Source organism: Bombina bombina, chromosome 2 (assembly GCF_027579735.1).
Source record: "Bombina bombina isolate aBomBom1 chromosome 2, aBomBom1.pri, whole genome shotgun sequence".
Lineage (NCBI taxonomy): Eukaryota > Metazoa > Chordata > Amphibia > Anura > Bombinatoridae > Bombina > Bombina bombina.
In genome coordinates this window covers 1,286,300,420-1,286,317,760 of record NC_069500.1, presented here as the reverse complement: position 1 = coordinate 1,286,317,760, position 17,341 = coordinate 1,286,300,420, and the positions used below count along the sequence as shown (strand labels likewise).

At 42.8% G+C, this 17,341-nt stretch overlaps 1 protein-coding gene across 2 annotated transcripts in view; it reads right to left on the bottom strand.

Annotated features, from left to right (window-relative positions):
* LCORL (ligand dependent nuclear receptor corepressor like) overlaps nucleotides 1–17,341 on the bottom strand; it is a 675,371-nt gene that overhangs the window by 292,300 nt on the left and 365,730 nt on the right. For both annotated transcript variants that reach the window (XM_053704102.1, XM_053704103.1), the window contains exon 6: nucleotides 3,952–4,030. In XM_053704102.1, coding sequence (XP_053560077.1) covers nucleotides 3,952–4,030 — 79 coding nt within the window. The remainder of the gene's footprint in view (nucleotides 1–3,951; nucleotides 4,031–17,341) is intronic.

Genomic DNA, 17,341 nt, shown 5'->3' with positions numbered 1-17,341 from the left:
GACCAGGATTTTAGCCACAGTGCTCTGCGCGCCTGAATGGCGAATCCGGAATTCTTAGCCGTAAGTTTAGTTAAATGTACTACGGCTTCCGAAATGAATGAATTAGCTAGCTTAAGTATTCTAAGCCTGTCCGAAATGTCGTCCAGCGTAGCTGAACTAAGGTTCTCTTCTAGAGACTCAATCCAGAATGCCGCTGCAGCCGTGACCGGCGCAATGCATGCAAGGGGTTGCAATATAAAACCTTGTTGAACAAACATTTTCTTAAGGTAACCCTCTAACTTTTTATCCATTGGATCTGAAAAGGCACAGCTATCCTCTACCGGGATAGTGGTACGCTTAGCTAAAGTAGAAACTGCTCCCTCCACCTTAGGGACCGTTTGCCATAAGTCCCGTGTGGCGGTGTCTATTGGAAACATCTTTCTAAATATCGGAGGGGGTGAGAACGGCACACCGGGTCTATCCCACTCCTTAGTAATAATTTCAGTTAGTCTCTTAGGTATAGGAAAAACGTCAGTACTTGTTGGTACAGCAAAATATTTATCCAACCTACACATTTTCTCTGGTATTGCAACTGTGTTACAATCATTCAGGGCCGCTAACACCTCCCCTAGTAATACACGGAGGTTTTCCAGCTTAAATTTAAAATTTGAAATATCTGAATCCAATCTGTTTGGATCAGAACCGTCAGCCGCAGAATGAAGCTCTCCGTCCTCATGTTCTGCAAGTTGTGACGCAGTATCTGACATGGCCCTAGCATTATCAGCGCACTCTGTTCTCACCCCAGATCACGCTTGCCTCTTAGTTCTGGTAATTTAGCCAAAACCTCAGTCATAAAAGTAGCCATATCTTGTAATGTTATTTGTAATGGCCGCCCAGATGTACTGGGCGCCACCATATCGCGCACCTCCCGAGCGGGAGATGCAGGTACTGTCACGTGAGGCGAGTTAGTCGGCATAACTCTCCCCTCGTTGTTTGGTGAAATTTGTTCAACTTGTACAGATTGACTTTTATTTAAAGTAGCATCAATACAGTTAGTACATAAATTTCTATTGGGCTCCACTTTGGCGTTGGCACAAATAGTACAGGTCTCATCCTCTGAATCAGACATGTTTAACACACTAGCAAATAAACTTGCAACTTGGAAATATTATTCAAGTAAAACACAATGAAAAAACGTACTGTGCTTTAAGAAGCACTGAAAGATATATAACAGTTGAAATCAATAAACTTTGAAAAACAAAACACAATTTAGCAAAGGCTTGTTCCCATTAGTAAAGAAAAACTAACCCTGATGGCATAAAAAAGTTAAAGAATAAACGTTTTTTATCACAGTCAACTACAATCTCACAGCTCTGTTAGATTACTTCCCTCAAACAAGCTTTGAAGACCCCTGAGTTCTGTAGAGATAAACCGGAACATGCAGGAAAAAACAATGAGCTTCTGACTGAAATTTTTGATGCGTAGCAAAAGCGCCAAAAAAAGGTCCCTCCCCCTCACACACAACAGTGAGAGAGATCAGTAAACTGTCATAATTAGATCAAGCAACTGCCAAGTGGAAAAATAGTGCCCAAACATTTTATTCACCCAGTACCTCAGAAAATGAAAACGATTTTACATTCCAGCAAAAACGTTTAACATAAATTAAGAGTTATTAAAAAGCCTGTTGCTTTGCAATTAGGCTAAAGTCTTATATACACAGTGTAATTCCAGTGAAGTACCATTCCCCAGAATACTCAAATGTTAAATATACATACATGATATTATGTCGGTATGGCAGGATTTTCTCATCAATTCCATTGTCAGAAAATAAAAACTGCTACATACCTCTTTGCAGATTAAACTGCCCGCTGTCCCCTGATCTGAAGTTTACCTCTCCTCAGATGGCCGAGAAACAGCAATATGATCTTAACAACTCCGGGTAAAATCATAGTAAAAACTCTGGTAGATTCTTCTTCAAACTCCACCAGACAAGGAATAACACACTCCGGTGCTATTAAAAAATAACAAACTTTTGATTGAAGAAATAAAACTAAATAAAATCACCATAGTCCTCTCACACATCCTATCTAGTCGTTGGGTGCAAGAGAATGACTGGGGGTGACGTAGAGGGGAGGAGCTATATGCAGCTCTGCTGGGTGAATCCTCTTGCACTTCCTGTTGGGGAGGAGTAATATCCCAGAAGTAATGATGACCCGTGGACTGATCACACTTAACAGAAGAAAAAGATATTACAGATATAACCTCAGCTACACTGCTGAGGCGCCTACCTCACTGGCCAAAAGATGAATGACTTCCCTCTACGCAGCAGACGATCCTCTGCAGTGCAAGAAGGAACTTCGTCACAATCCGGTACTAGGAACGCATGTCTAGCACGGAACATGCACTCCTAGACAGGCCTAGACAAATCCTACTCGATATGTCCCCCAGACTGAAGCGCATAGAAGTGGTGCGCAGACAGTGAGATCCGCCCATCGTGGGCGTAGACAAAAGTAAATGCTTTCTCCCGGGGAAATCTATTCATGTTAACCCCTCAGAGAAAAAACCCACCGTAGCCATAAGTGAAGCGCTCTAACCAGCCCCAGTGCCTGCTAATAAATCTAATAAGCAATAAAGTGCCCCATTGCCTTGAGTCCTTTATATTTGTAAGGTAGATCCAATGTGCTAACTTTCTTCTGAGTTGTCTCCTGCCCCAGAAAAATAAAAGTAGCACTTACCTCCTATTACTGCCTGACAGTAAGGCAGTTCACAGGTTTGAGAGGTCCTCCTCCTCACATCAACCTGTAAAGAAACCAAAGACCGAGACATATCCCTCAGACTATAGGAAATTAGGGCAGCATTAAATATAGAAGGCGCAGTGAGAATTATGTCCCACAAGTTCCCATTACTCTAAAGCCACCACTGCTCTACTAAAGAGACCGATATGGACTACGGCTACACCCTAGAACAAAGCAGCACAATCTTGCACCACTTTGAAAATAATAAACTCTTGATAGAAGAATCTTTTCTAACACCTCACTTTACCACTTCCTATCACTAACGTAGGCAAAGAGAATGACTGGGGTGGGAGAGAAGGGAGGAGCTATTTAACAGCTCTGCTGTGGTGCTCTTTGCCGTCTCCTGCTGACCAGGAGGTGAATATCCCATTAGTAATTAAGATGATCCGTGGACTCATCGTGTCATAAAAAAGAAATATATATATATATATATATATATATACACATACACACACACTTATATATATACACACATACACATATATACCTACATATACATACACACACATATATATATATCCCCCACCCCCCATGCATGTGCATTTATATGTTTATATAAGTTGGAAAAATGGTGCCGAAAGTCTTACTCGACACAGGGTTCCACAAACCTTCAATTTGTTAAAAGAGCAATATCTGCCAAACACAATAAAGTGAAGCGCAATAAAACGAGGTATGCCTGTATATATTTTATAGACTTTGAACACATTTACTAAAATTCTTAAAAAAATACAAAATGCAAATAGTAACATAATAAATGAAAACTTGGAGGAAGTGGAGCTGAAATAGGAATTGAAAAATCTAGAAATTATTTTAAAGAACCCTTAATTAAAAGGCTCTTAAAAGATTGTTTTTGATGAATTAGGTTTAAGCTAAAAAATAATACTTAAATTAAATATCCGCAAAGGATGGTAACAAATAACCTTTGGTGTAATCTTATATCATGCTTGATGTCAGACCTCAACATATATCCATGTGGGAACATATTTTCAAGTATACTTTACATACTGGTGAAGCAAAACACTAGTGAATTTGAACATTATAGAGAAAAGCTAAACACAGTTACATAAGATAATAGCATATCCAAAAGATCAAAAAGGATTTTAAAAAAAAAAAACACACAAAGAAAAACCACACACTACATTTCTGTGATCACAAAAATACTGTTAATTCTTCTTACCCTGGCTTTGAACAGTTCCATTTAGAGGGCTCTTCCTTTGCAACATTTCTTTTTATAGAGAGGTCTAATATACCATCCCCTGAAAGAAAAAAAAAAAAAAGGATCAACTTGCTTATCTCTTTAATCTTACATAATATAATCCTACAATAAAAGCAACAAAAAAGCAAATATCAATACATAAATCACATCTATACACAAATCAAGTCATATTTATATATGCATCACAAATATATTTGCATATATATGAATTTCAATATCCCAAAGCGAAAAAAACAAATTATGCTTACCTGATAATTTAATTTCCTTCTGTATGAGGAGAGTCCATGGCATCATTCCTTACTGTTGGGAAATACTGAACCTGGCCACCAGGAGGAGGTAAAGACACCCCAGCCAAAGGCTTTAATACTCCCCCTATTTCCCTCATATCCCAGTCATTCTGCCAAGGGAACAAGGAACAGTAGGAGAAATAGGGTATAAATGGTGCCGGAAGAGAAAAACTAATTTTGGTCCGCCCATCGGAGTATACGGGGGGGGGGACGACTCTCCTCATACAGAAGGAAATGAAATTATCAGGTAAGCATAATTTATGCTTTCCTTCTTAATATGAGGAGAGTCCATGGCATCATTCCTTACTGTTGGAAAAACTATACCCAAGCTCTAGAGGACACAATGATAACGGGAGGGGTAAAGGAAAGGCGGACCCTAATCTGAGGGCACCACAGCCTGTAAAACCTTTCTCCCAAAAGCTGCTTCAGCCGAAGCAAAAATGTCAAATTTGTAGAATTTGGAAAAAGTATGCAAGGAGGACCAGGTAGCTGCCTTACAAATCTGATCCATAGAAGTCTTGATCTTAAAGGCCCAAGAGGAAGCCACCTCTTTAGTGGAATGAGCAGTAACCCTCTGAGGAGGTTTAAGTCCTGCTGACTCGTAAGCTAAGCGTATAACACTCCTCAACCAAAAAGATAAGGAAGTCTAAGAAGCCTTCAGACCCTTAGGCTTACCGGAATAGATAACAAAAAAGGAAGAAGTTTGCCTAAAAGCCTTAGGTAGCTTGAAGATAAAACTTCAAAGCTCGAACAACATCCAGATTATGAAGTAAACGTTCCTTCGAAGAAGAAGGATTAGGACATAAGGAACCACAATCTCCTGATTGATGTTACGATCAGACACCACCTTAGGTAGAAGACCCAAGCGGGTACGTAGGACAGCCTCATCAGTGTGGAACACCAGATAAGAAGGCTCATATTGCAAGACTCACACGGAGTCTGTTGTAAAAACTTAAGAACAAGATTCAAACTCCAAGGTGGAGCATTAGATCTAAACACAGATCTGATCCGAATCAGAGCCTTAACGAAAGATTGCATGTCAGGGAGCTCTGCGAGCCTCTTGTGCAAAAAACAGAAAGGGCCGAAATCTGTCCCCTCAGGGAACTGGCAGAAAGGCCCTTCTCCAGACCCTCCTGGAGAAAGGAAAGAATCCTGGCAGCCTTAACCTGATGTCAGGCCAAACCACGCTCTTCACACCTTATGATAGATGCGACAAGTAATAGGCATACGAGCCTGAATCAGTGTCAATAACCCTCTCAGAGAAACCTCTCTTGGCTAAGACTAAGCGTTCAATCTCCACGCAGTGAGCCTTGAGAGACCGGGACCCATATTTGGGTTGCTTGGAATTGAGCTGGGACGCCATGAGATCTATCTCCAGCGTCCCCCACCTGTTGCAAATCTCCGCAAACACCTCAGGATGGAGAGACCATTCCTCCCGGATAAAAAGATTGTCTGCAGAGGAAATCCGCTTCCCAGTTGACCACATCCGGAATCTGGATCGCTGACAGTGAGCAGTTGTGGGCCTCCGCCCACTCCAGAATCCAAGATACTTCCCTCATTGCTAGGGAGCTCCTCGTTCCCCCCTGATGGGGGAGGTTATGTTGTCTGATTGGAATCTGATAAACTGGGACAAACCCAGAAGAGGCCAAGCCATCAGAGCATTAAAGAGCACTCAAAGTTCCAAAATGTTGATCGTGGGGAGGGATTCCACTCGAGTCCACAGGCCCTGTGCCTTCCTGGCACCTCAAACAGCTCTCAATCCTAATAGACTTGCGTCAGTAGTCACAATCTCCCAGGATGGTCTCAAGAAAGATGTCACTTGGGACAGGTGATTTGGACAGAGCCACTAGGAGAGCAATCCTCTCGACCGGTTGTCCAGAGAAATCTGTTGAGACAGATCCAAATGATAGCTGTTCCACCGTCTCAGCATGCACAGCTGAAGTGGTCTGAGATGGAATCTGGCAAAGGGAATGATGTCCATGCTGGACACCATGAAACCAATCATCTCCAATAGACCGAACCACAGAGGGCCTTAAGGAGGTCTGGAGGGCAAGACAAGCGGAAGTTAGCTTGTGACGCCTCTGGTCTGTAAGGAATATCCTCATAGATATGGAGTCTATTATAGTACCCCGGAATTCCACCCTGGTACTGGGAATAAGAGAACTCTTTTCTAAGTTTATCTTCCACCCATGAGATCGAAGAAGAAAAAGAAAAGAACTCGAATGGTCTACTGCCAGACGACAGGAAGGAGCTTGAACCAGAATATCATCCAAGTATGGCGCTACTGCTATACCTCTGGTTCTGGCCACTGCAAGCACAGCCCCTAGAACCTTTGTGAAAACTCTTGGAGCAGTAGCTAGACCAAACGGATGTGCAAAAAACTGAAATTGCTGGTCCAGGAATGCAAACCTTAGGAACTTGAAGTGTTCCTTGTGTATTGGAATGTGAAGGTAAACATCCTTCAGATCTATCATGGTCATGAACTGTCCTTCCTGAACTAAGGGAAGGATGGACCTTATTGTATCCATCTTGAACGAGGGGACAGATAGGAATTTGTGTAAGAATTTTAGGTCCAGAATCGTGTGGAAAGTTTCCTCTTTCTTTTGGGACCACAAAAAGGTTTGAATAGTACCCCAGACCTCTTTCTGCAAGAGGTATCGGAACAATGACTCCTAGGGAGGAGAGATCCCTCACGCACCCCAGAAAAGCTTCTCTCTTTTCTGGTCTTGAAGACAGGTTTGAGAGGAGGAATCTGCCCCTGGGGGGATGAGACTTGAAGCTTATCTTGTATCGCTGAGCGATGACCTCCAGGACCCACGGGTCTTGCACGTTCCCAAACCAAGCATCTGAAAATAGTGACAGTCTGCCCCTTACAAGATCCAGAGCTGAATCAGGGGCCGCCACTTCATGCCGACTTTGTCTTGGTGGGCTTCTTGCTCTGCTTGGATTTACTGCAGGACTGAGCTGGCTTTAAAGTCCCTTTGGATTGCTCTGGCTTTGCAGAGGGCTGCTGACATTGGGATTTATCCGAATGAAAGTAACGAAAGTTAGGACCTTGTCCTTTAGGCTTGTTCTTTTCCTACGGTAAAAAGGCACCTTTGCCTCCAGTAACCATGGAGATAATCGAGTCCAGGCCTGGACCAAAGAGAATTTTTCACTTCAATGGGAGGGAAAGAAGTCTTGACTTAGAAGTCATGTCCGCAGACTAGGACTTCAGCCAGAAAGCCCTATGGGCTTGAACAGAAAAACCCAAAGCCTTGGCATTCAGGCGAATAATTTGCATATTTGCATCACAAATAAAAGAATTGGTCACTCTTAAGGCCTTAATTCTTTCCTGGATCACGTCGAGGGGACCCTCCACCTCAATCAACTCTGATAAGGAGTTGCACCTGTAGGTAGCCGCTCCAGCAACAGCCGCTGCAGATCGAAACAAATATCCAGTATGTTGAAACATCTTTCTTAACAGAGTTTCTATCTTCTAATCCATGGGCTCTTTAAACGAGGACCTATCCTCAAGCGGGATAGTAGTGCGTTTAGCAAGCGTGGAGATAGTGCCATCCACCTTGGGAATGGAATCCCACAACTCTAATTGAGAGACCGGGAACAATTTTTTAAAAGGGGAAAATGAAGAACCAATTCTCTCCCATTCATTCTTAATAATGTTCGCCATCTTTACGGCAACCGGGAAAGTTAGTGGTACAACCCTGCCCTTGTAGACCTTATCTAATTTAGGAATCAAAGGTTCCTCAGGCAACTTGTGCTCTGGAACCTCCAGAGGCTTAGAGCCAGCAGATTCCGACCCAGAAAGAGCACCCTCTGAAGTATCAGAGGCGCCTTCTTCATTGGATAATCTTGTATTAGATAAATCCAGTAAGCTTCCCTTGGGAAGGATAGCAATATTTGACCTTTCGCTTGCACTTAGCAGGGCGAGGTAAAGCACTAAAGGCTGCAGACACTGCCATTTGTAACTGCTCAGTAAAGTACGGAGGTAAAATGGCCCCTCCAGATGGAGGATTAGGAGTGCTACGGGAAGCTGCATGTGTATTGGGAGATGACTGTAGGGTGGGCACCTCACGGAGTGGACGGCTCAGTGGTATCAAACATATTAACTTTCTTTGACATGATTACTTTGTCAAGACATGTGCAACATAATTGAGCAGGCGGGTATACCGTGGCCTCCTCACAATAGACAGGTATTAGACTTAGGTAAAGAGGGAGTACCCTCTAACGCATCAGAATCCTCCATAGCTTGCGTAACAAAGTAGATTATTGATTACTAAGAAAAAACAGCACCTTTATACCCCCAATGGCTGAGGCACTCACCACCTCCTATGACCCAAGCCAAACAGAGAAATCACTTCTTCTCTGATAAACCGCACAGTGAGGAAATAAGTGTGACCACACCTGGTCACGTGGTGCGCAATGCTATATTATTTAAAAATACGCTCCCAAAACAAAAGTGAAAACCCTGTACGCTCCAACATCTGCCTGAGCCTCATCTCACACATGTCACAGCATAATCAAATAAAGCTATGTGAAAAAATCCCCACTGTTCAATAATCCCCTTCCGGATATATTAACCCTTTATTACATACAGATAAAAGGAGTCACACTGTGACCCTGTCTTCTTGCGTTATCATATGTATATAAAAAAATAAAATAATCTTACCGGAATCTATGCCATGGAACAGAAACAAAGCCTCTGAAGTTTGACAGTCTTGTAGCATCGCTCCTGACATGGACTTGAGAGATGGAAGCAGGCAGTGAAACTCAACACTGATTGCTTAGGAGCTGTTAACACGAGTCTGGATGCGTTCGAAGAAAGACTCTCCCTGCATCTCCAGACTAACATTTGTCAAAGCTCTCACTGAGAGGCTGACAAGATTACTTAAAACTCCAGTCCCATTTTGAAGGGCAGATACCCTTCATAATGAACTACTCCGAATCTTCTGACACTTCTCTGCCAACCTCCTGTGACAAAAGGCAAAGAATGACTGGGATATAAGGGGAGTATTTAAGCCTTTGGCTGGGGTGTCTTTGCCTCCTCCTGGTGGCCAGGTTCAGTATTTCCCAACAGTAGGGAATGATGCCGTGAACTCACCTCATATTAAGAAGGAAAAAAAGTACTCTTTGGACTTGCATAAACTATAACTTTTAATGTCCAACTTGACTGATACACACACACACACACACTTATATATACATACACACACGCCCACTTTTGACGTCACTTCCGGTCCAGCGAGACAGAAAAATTTGAACAGTTCGGATTAATGCAAACTCAAATTGAAAGGAATCTTTCTGTTATCTACTTTGGACAATTCAAAGGACAATAAACAGTGTGAATAACGGAGACATTTAAATTATGATCATTTTGGATCTCAGCCACTAACAGTCCCTCCAAGCACAAGACACAAATTTACTACTTTTACAGGAGACATTGTTTTCAATAATTGAAAACCTACCTACTGAAAACTTTTATACAAGTGTGGAAATTGTGTTTTTAGGAGGCTAAAATAAAAACGGCTTTGTGTTTAACTGTAAAGGAATAAAAAGTATCATTTGAAAGGAATTTAACCACCCTCCATAGAGGAAAAGAATACCATACTCTAAGAGGTCGATGAGAGGAAAACATCTTTACCACAGATAGGGATTAAAGTGAATGTCATGTTTGATGAATCAGTGCACGGTTTTTAAAAAAACATAATTTATGTAAGAACTTACCTGATAAATTAATTTCTTTCATATTGGCAAGAGTCCATGAGCTAGTGACGTATGGGATATACATTCCTACCAGGAGGGGGCAAAGTTTCCCAAAACCACAACTCAGTTTAATGAATAGCCAAGTAGTAAGGTGATAACAAAAAGGAGTAAAAAAGCATACAAAACGAGGAACTGGAAATATAATTGTGCTTTTAAACAAAAAATTATAACCACCATAAGAAAAGGGTGGGCCCCATGGACTCTTACCTGATGAAATAATTTCTTACATAAATTATGTTTTCTTTCATGTAATTGGCAAGAGTCCATGAGCTAGTGACGTATGGAATAGAAATACCCAAGATGTGGAAGTCCAAAGAAGAGTCACTAGAGAGGGAGGGATAAAATAACAGCTTTTTCCACTGAGAAATTAAATCCACACAATAATTAAGTTTATCTTAAAAAAAAAAAAAAACTTAAATCAAAAGCAGAAGAATCAAATCTAGACAGCTGCCTGAAGAACTTTTGTACCAAAAACTGCTTTAGAAGATACATCAAAATGGTAAAAACAAAAGTATGCGGGCGGAGCCTGACCGTGCTGGAGAATGGTCGTGTGTGCTTAGAGCTCCGGAGCTAATACCCTGCCCAAGCCATGTAAAAGAGAATAAAAAGCTGTAAACACCGACTAGCTGCAACACCATACCGAGGGGAGCAGTAATCGGGCCGAATGTCGGCATAAGTCACATAGATAAAGCATCTTGACCGAATCTTCCGTTGTGGGCCGCAGCCTGACTAAAGTAATTCTACCCGCTCAGATTCGCCGTGGTGGTGAGTCCTCCACAACGGATTGTTATTTGGGGAGCAATAAGTGGCATTAGCTTGTTCTCAGGGGACTCCGCTGTATCAGACCTACGGATATTGTAGCTTCATGACCGCAACTTTCTGAGCGCCTGGGTCAGCGGTCATTGCCTGCAACGTGGCAGCAGCGGAGGTGACATTTCTCCCGCAGCTGCTTTTACATTGAGTCGAGGGGACAGGAGTCCTCTTGATAGCTGGTTTCAGCGAGCAGAGTGTAACTGAAGGGCTCTTTGGATTGCGGGCAACGGAGGTGCACTGTTTCCCTGTTTAATGCTAAATGTCTGACAAAGATTATGCACCAAAGTACTAATGGTTGTGGCCCATAATACTGTAATAGAGAGACTGCCTATGTGAGATTAAGTAACGGCTGAGCCAGGCTGTAACATTATATATGTGGCTTAGATTTGCTAATTGTTATTAGTAACCTCATAAATAACACTCGCAAAGCCCCACAGGCTAGGCCCCTATAGACCTTCATCTTGAGAAAGTATCTCACTCTCCTTTACACTACACAAGTACACCAAACCTGCTCAAGATATCTCTGAAATAAGAGAAAGAGCTCATCCTACAAACAGTCTCAATCTGCAGACAAGTGCAGCTGAAAATGTCACAAAAAAAAGCAGGAATGCAAGACAAGGGCCCTAAAAAAAGAAATATAAATCACTACCTAAAAAGTGTTGACACTCAGATGGCTGAAGAACAACAAATACAATCTGTAGTGACTGATAACACACAATCGTTGCTTACACCCTTAGAGATGCCACAGTATGTAACTAAAGAGGACTTGAAAGCTCTCTCCTCAAAAGAGGATATAAAAGGGGTTGTTTCTGAGATTAAAAACTTATTTAGTGAGTTGCGCAAAGACTTAACTGATGTTGCACAGAGAGTGACTGTTGTGGAGAATGTACAAACTACACTACAGGAAAGGCTTAAAGACACCACAGCACAAACATTGCATAACTCAAACTCGATTCAAAGTCTGCTAGAACGTATAGAGGACCTCGACAATCGCAGTCGGCGAAACAATTTGCGTATTAGGGGCATTCCTAAATCTGTTGGGCCAGGGGCCCTGCAGGGATACTTACAGGATCTTTTTAGAACACTCAAGGGAACACCTATGGCACCTGAAGTCCTGATAGAGCGAGCACACAGGGCATTGCGCCCAAAGCCATCAGTTAAAGCCCCCCCAAGGGATGTCATCTTACGACTGCTTAACTACAAGGATAAAGAAGATATCATCAAGAGCAGTAGGAATAAACATCCACTTCAACATGCTGGGGTACCCTTACAAATCTTTTCTGACTTAAGCTTGGCTACTCTGCAAAAACGCAGGGAAATGAGGTTTCTAACTTCCGCTCTACAGCATCACAAGATCCCATATCGGTGGGGGTTTCCCACATGCATCATTGCCTCATCGGGAGAGAAAACAGCAACATATAGATCTTTGACAGATCTGGAAGAGTTCTGCACAACGATGAATATCGACCCACCAAACCCAGAAGATTTCTCAGGTCAACCTTCTACTTTGGCGGGAGGTTCGCAGCGACCCTGATGGGTGCGGGGTAAGAAAGGTGTGAAGAAATGATATTTCCCTTGTCTGCACAGGTGAGACTGTAGTTTATAAAAATGGCAGTTGTTGGACAGAGTGGTCCTGGGTTTATTCCTAGGCCAGCCTTGGACTCGTCTCACTGTGCGCATTGACTGATAGCATATAAGTTTGTAATAAAATGCATCCTAGTTACAGTTAGTAATAATGACTTCACTGTATAATGTTGGAATGTTTTCCCCCTATGTCTTTGGGGATGTATATAGTCTCCCCTCGGAGAGCTTGTTGGTCTACACAGATATAATGTTTTAACATATTCTTCATTTAAGTTATAGCAGCCCTATGCTAATAAGTCAATATGGGCAGGTTATTGGCATTTTCCCCTTTTGGTAATTTCTCTTAGAGAAGTGAGGTCTGGCGAAATTTGTCACTCGTCCACTTGGACTTGTTTACAACTGCTCTTTAATACCCTCCCCCCCCCTACCCTACTCTCCTACTTGAGCAATTCTACTGTATCCTAGCTAGGTTATTAGTGTATTTCACCTACATACGCTTGTATAACTCTTCAGACCCACAGAACTGCTTGTTCTCTTTCCCTTCCCCTTTCCTCTCTTCTAACATCCCCGACTCCACCCCTCTCTCTCTCCCTTCCCTTCCTTAACCTCCTCCCCCTTTTTTTTTTTTTTTTTTGCTTAACTCATAGGTACAGCTTACGATAATATGATTCCGGACCAGCTCAGATCTCAGAAATACTCAATCAAATTCCTAACTGTCAACGTGAAGGGGCTAAACAACCCAGGTAAAAGATCAATTGTGATGAGGGATTTACAAAAGCTTCAGGGGGATGTTATCTGTCTACAAGAGACACATTTTCTAAAGAATAAGGAACCTAAATGGCATAACAGTAGGTACCCACTAGCTTACTTCTCATCAGGCACAAGTAAACACAATGGGGTGGGAATCCTGATACACTGCAAAACATCCTTTCAACTTCAAAGGGTCGAGAGGGATAGAGAGGGCAGATATGTAATAGTTGTGGGTCTATTGTATGGGAGGCAGATAACTTTAGCATGCATATACGCCCCCAACACTGCACAACATATCTTCTTTAGGAATCTCTCGACCAGACTGCTTGAGGTGACCAAAGGGATTCTGTTTCTAGGGGGGGATTTTAATGCCCCTCTTAACCCAAAAGTAGATACATCTAACGGGGTATCCAGTGTATCTCATGTCCTGAAACAAATCAACACAGTACTGACCATTTACTTCATGACATTTGGTGCATGATGCACCCGACAGAGTTAGACTTCACTTACTATTCCAATCCTCACAGAAAGTACTCTAGGATAGACTTTCTGTTCACTGACTCTCAGGGTATAGCATTTATCACACGCAGCGACATCTCCCCTATAACATGGTCAGACCACTCCCCAGTCACGTTCGAAATGATGTGGCCGGACAAGCCCACCACCCCATTCATGTGGCGGTTGGATGAGCACCTCATAGACGACCCAGTGATACAGGAAGACATTACTAACATGTTAGTAGAGTACTTTGACATAAACATGACTGGAGATCTTCCCCTCCCTACAATTTGGGAAGCACACAAGAGTGTCATCAGGGGTCACTTAATTAAACATAAAGCTAGACTAATAAAACAACAAAAAGTCACATATGACACGATCCTTAATAACATACAGACATTAGAGAGAAGACATAAAAAAATGTATCGGACCCAGGGGTTGAGGAGGCACTCTGTCAGGCCCGTTTGGAATTTAATCAACTCTTACAAAGGGATAACCAGCGAAAGGCACTGTTGTTGCAACAAAAGTACTACGAAGGGGGGAACAAATCAGGGAAACTACTCGCCAGAGCCCTACGTAGGTCACACTTAAAAGTCCTTTATACACACGATCAAAGATAATACAGCGAAACTACATAAAGATAGCGAGGCTATAGCAAACGTCTTCCGAGCGTATTACAGCAACCTATATAATTTGAGGTCTCAAGACCTGGCCTTAGAGCGAGACACCGTCAGTCAGAAGGTACAAGAGTATATTTTTAATACTGACCTTCAGACTCTGAATCAGGAGGCTGTAGACTATCTGGAGTCACCCTTAGATAGAGAGGAGATACAATTGGCCATTGGGGAGCTTCCTAATGGGAAATGCCCGGGCCCAGACGGTTTGGGGGTCAAATATTACAAGACATTCCTGACAGCGTTACTCCCACATTTACAGGACTTATTTAATGGACTATCCACTTTGAAACAGTTGCCCCCATCCATGCTGACAGCATACGTCACGGTTATTCCTAAACCAGGAAAACCGGCAGATGTGCCCCAAAGTTACAGGCCAATCTCGCTCTTAAATGCGGACGTCAAGATCTTAGCTAAGATCTTGGCAAACAGAGTAAACAGGTTCCTTCCTGGTCTGATTGATGCAGATCAAGTTGGGTTTATCCCGGGCCGGGAGGCAAGGGATAATACCCTTAAAGTAACTCAATTGATTGCCCATGCTAAGAAGAGGGGAGTGCCACTCGCCCTGTTGTCAACCGATGCGGAAAAAGCCTTCGACAGGGTGAGCTGGCACTATCTGAATTCTGTTCTGGTGAAGATGGGCTTTGGAGACAAATTCATTAGCACAGTCTTCTCTTTATATTCTAACCCCAATGCGCAGATAAAAGTCAATGGTGTCCTGTCGAAACCCTTTCAAATAACTAATGGAACGCGGCAGGGGTGCCCACTTTCACCCTTTTTGCCATTTCCGTTGAGGCACTGGCCAGCCGCATTAGAGCTAACCCCCTTGTTAAGGGGATTGAGGTTGGAGGTAGAGACAACAAGTTGGCTATGTACGCAGACGATCTCTTACTAACTATTACGGAGGTTGAGGTAACCATTCCAGCTTTAATGGATGAGTTCCGAACCTATGGGGAAGTTTCCAACTTACACTTAAATGACACTAAATCGGAACTACTAAGTATATCTTTGACATCCACCTCCCTGACATGGCTCCGACAGCACAGTTCTTTTGTGCTGACGGATAAATCTCTGAAATATCTGGGTGTTAGTCTAGCAGCTGATGTAGCAGACATGTTTACCCTTAATTATGTCCCAATCAAAACAGTGATAGCAGCATATCTCTCTACCTGGAGACATAAAACAATCTCTTGGTTGGGAAGGATCCATGTTTTTAAGATGAATGTCCTCCCCAGGATTTTGTATGTACTCCAGGTTCTCCCGATACCTCTGCCAGTGACATTTCTTTCCTCTGTGCAGAAGATACTCGAGGAGTATGTTTGGCAGGGGTTGAAGCCCAGAATAAACAAGAAAACTATGTATTTTCCCAGAGACGAAGGAAGTTTGGGTCTCCCAAATCTTCTTCTATACAGGAGAGCTACATTACTCCAAAGAGTAGTGGAATGGTGCCAAGGTAGCGATCAGAAGCGTTGGATCCATTTGGATAGAGAAGCACTGCAAACACGTGATCTGCCCGTCCTCCTTTGGACCCCTAAAAGACATAGACAGGTTGACCTCACACATTTCCCAATTCTAGATGTGATGCTTACGGAGTGGGATAGGACCTTACAAACTGAACCACACATATCGACTCTGTACTCTCCCCTAACACCCTTACATGGTAACCCAGAGTTACCTCTGCAATGCAAAACAACGCCACAACATACCTCCCTTGCAAACAATCATATAGGGCTCTACATAACAGAGGACAGGGTTAAGTTGAGGGAAGAGCTGGAGGGAGAGCAGCATGATACCCCCATACCCTGGTATGTCTACCTGCAAGTATGCCATTACATATCTACCCACAGACATAAACAACAATTGACTAGAAAACAAACACCATTTGAACAGCTGTGCACAAAGAAGACTCCCTCCAGACATTTGATATTGATCTTATACACACACCTGCTTAGTCGGGGGGGGGGGGGAATGAGCTACCAACTTACACCAGAATGTGGCTTAGGGAGTTGGAGGTGGAGCTTTCTGATGAGGAATGGCATAGGGTATTCCACGCTATTAAGTCTACTTCAGTCTCAGCACACGTACAGGAATCCCAATATAAACATCTAAGAAGATGGTACCTTACACCAGCACGACTAAAATGAATCTATCCTAACACATCGGATAAATGCTGGAGGGGTTGCGGGGAGCAGGGTACAATGGTACACATATGGTGGGACTGCCCCTTACTAAACAATTACTGGTCCGCAGTTTGGGAAGAGATGCAGGTACTCCTGGGCTTAAATATCCCCAAAACACCTGAGACCTTGCTTTTCCATATGCCATATCAGGATAAAGATTCTGCTAAAAAAAAAACTATTATTCCTGATGCTTACAGGTGCGAAAAGTCTGATACCTCTCCATTGGAAATCAGCACAAGTACCCACACTGATAGAATGGAGGCGGAGGGTCACGGACCTTCTGTCACTTGAGAGATACCATTACGCTAAAATAGCAAAACTAGACAGATATGATCTTTTATTGCAGATGTGGGGAAGTAGGGAGTGAGCTGCTGAGGAAGTCTGCTACAGTGAATTGAGTTGAGTGAGACCTGAGTCTGATCTGTATTCTGCCCCCCCTTACCCTCCCCTTTTTTTTTTTTTTCTCTCTCTCTCTTCGTCCTTTCTCTCTTCCCTATTCCGTCCCCCCTCCCTCCCCTTCACCTTTCTCCTATTTGGAGAATAAACTAAACAGAGAGTGGCAAAGTGTACCCAGGCCATGTTATGTTCTGATTATAGTTACTTGTTTATATGTGTCTATATGTATCAGCTCCAATGAGATGGAGTATGAATATGTTTAAATTGTTATCTTAGTTCTTGCTGTGCGACATTAAGTCAACATTTACCGCAATGTTACCGTTCCGCAACAAGACAACAGGAAAAAAGACTTGTGAAAACTATGGAGCTTTTTTCAAAGTTTATACCAATATTAGTAGCAAGAGAG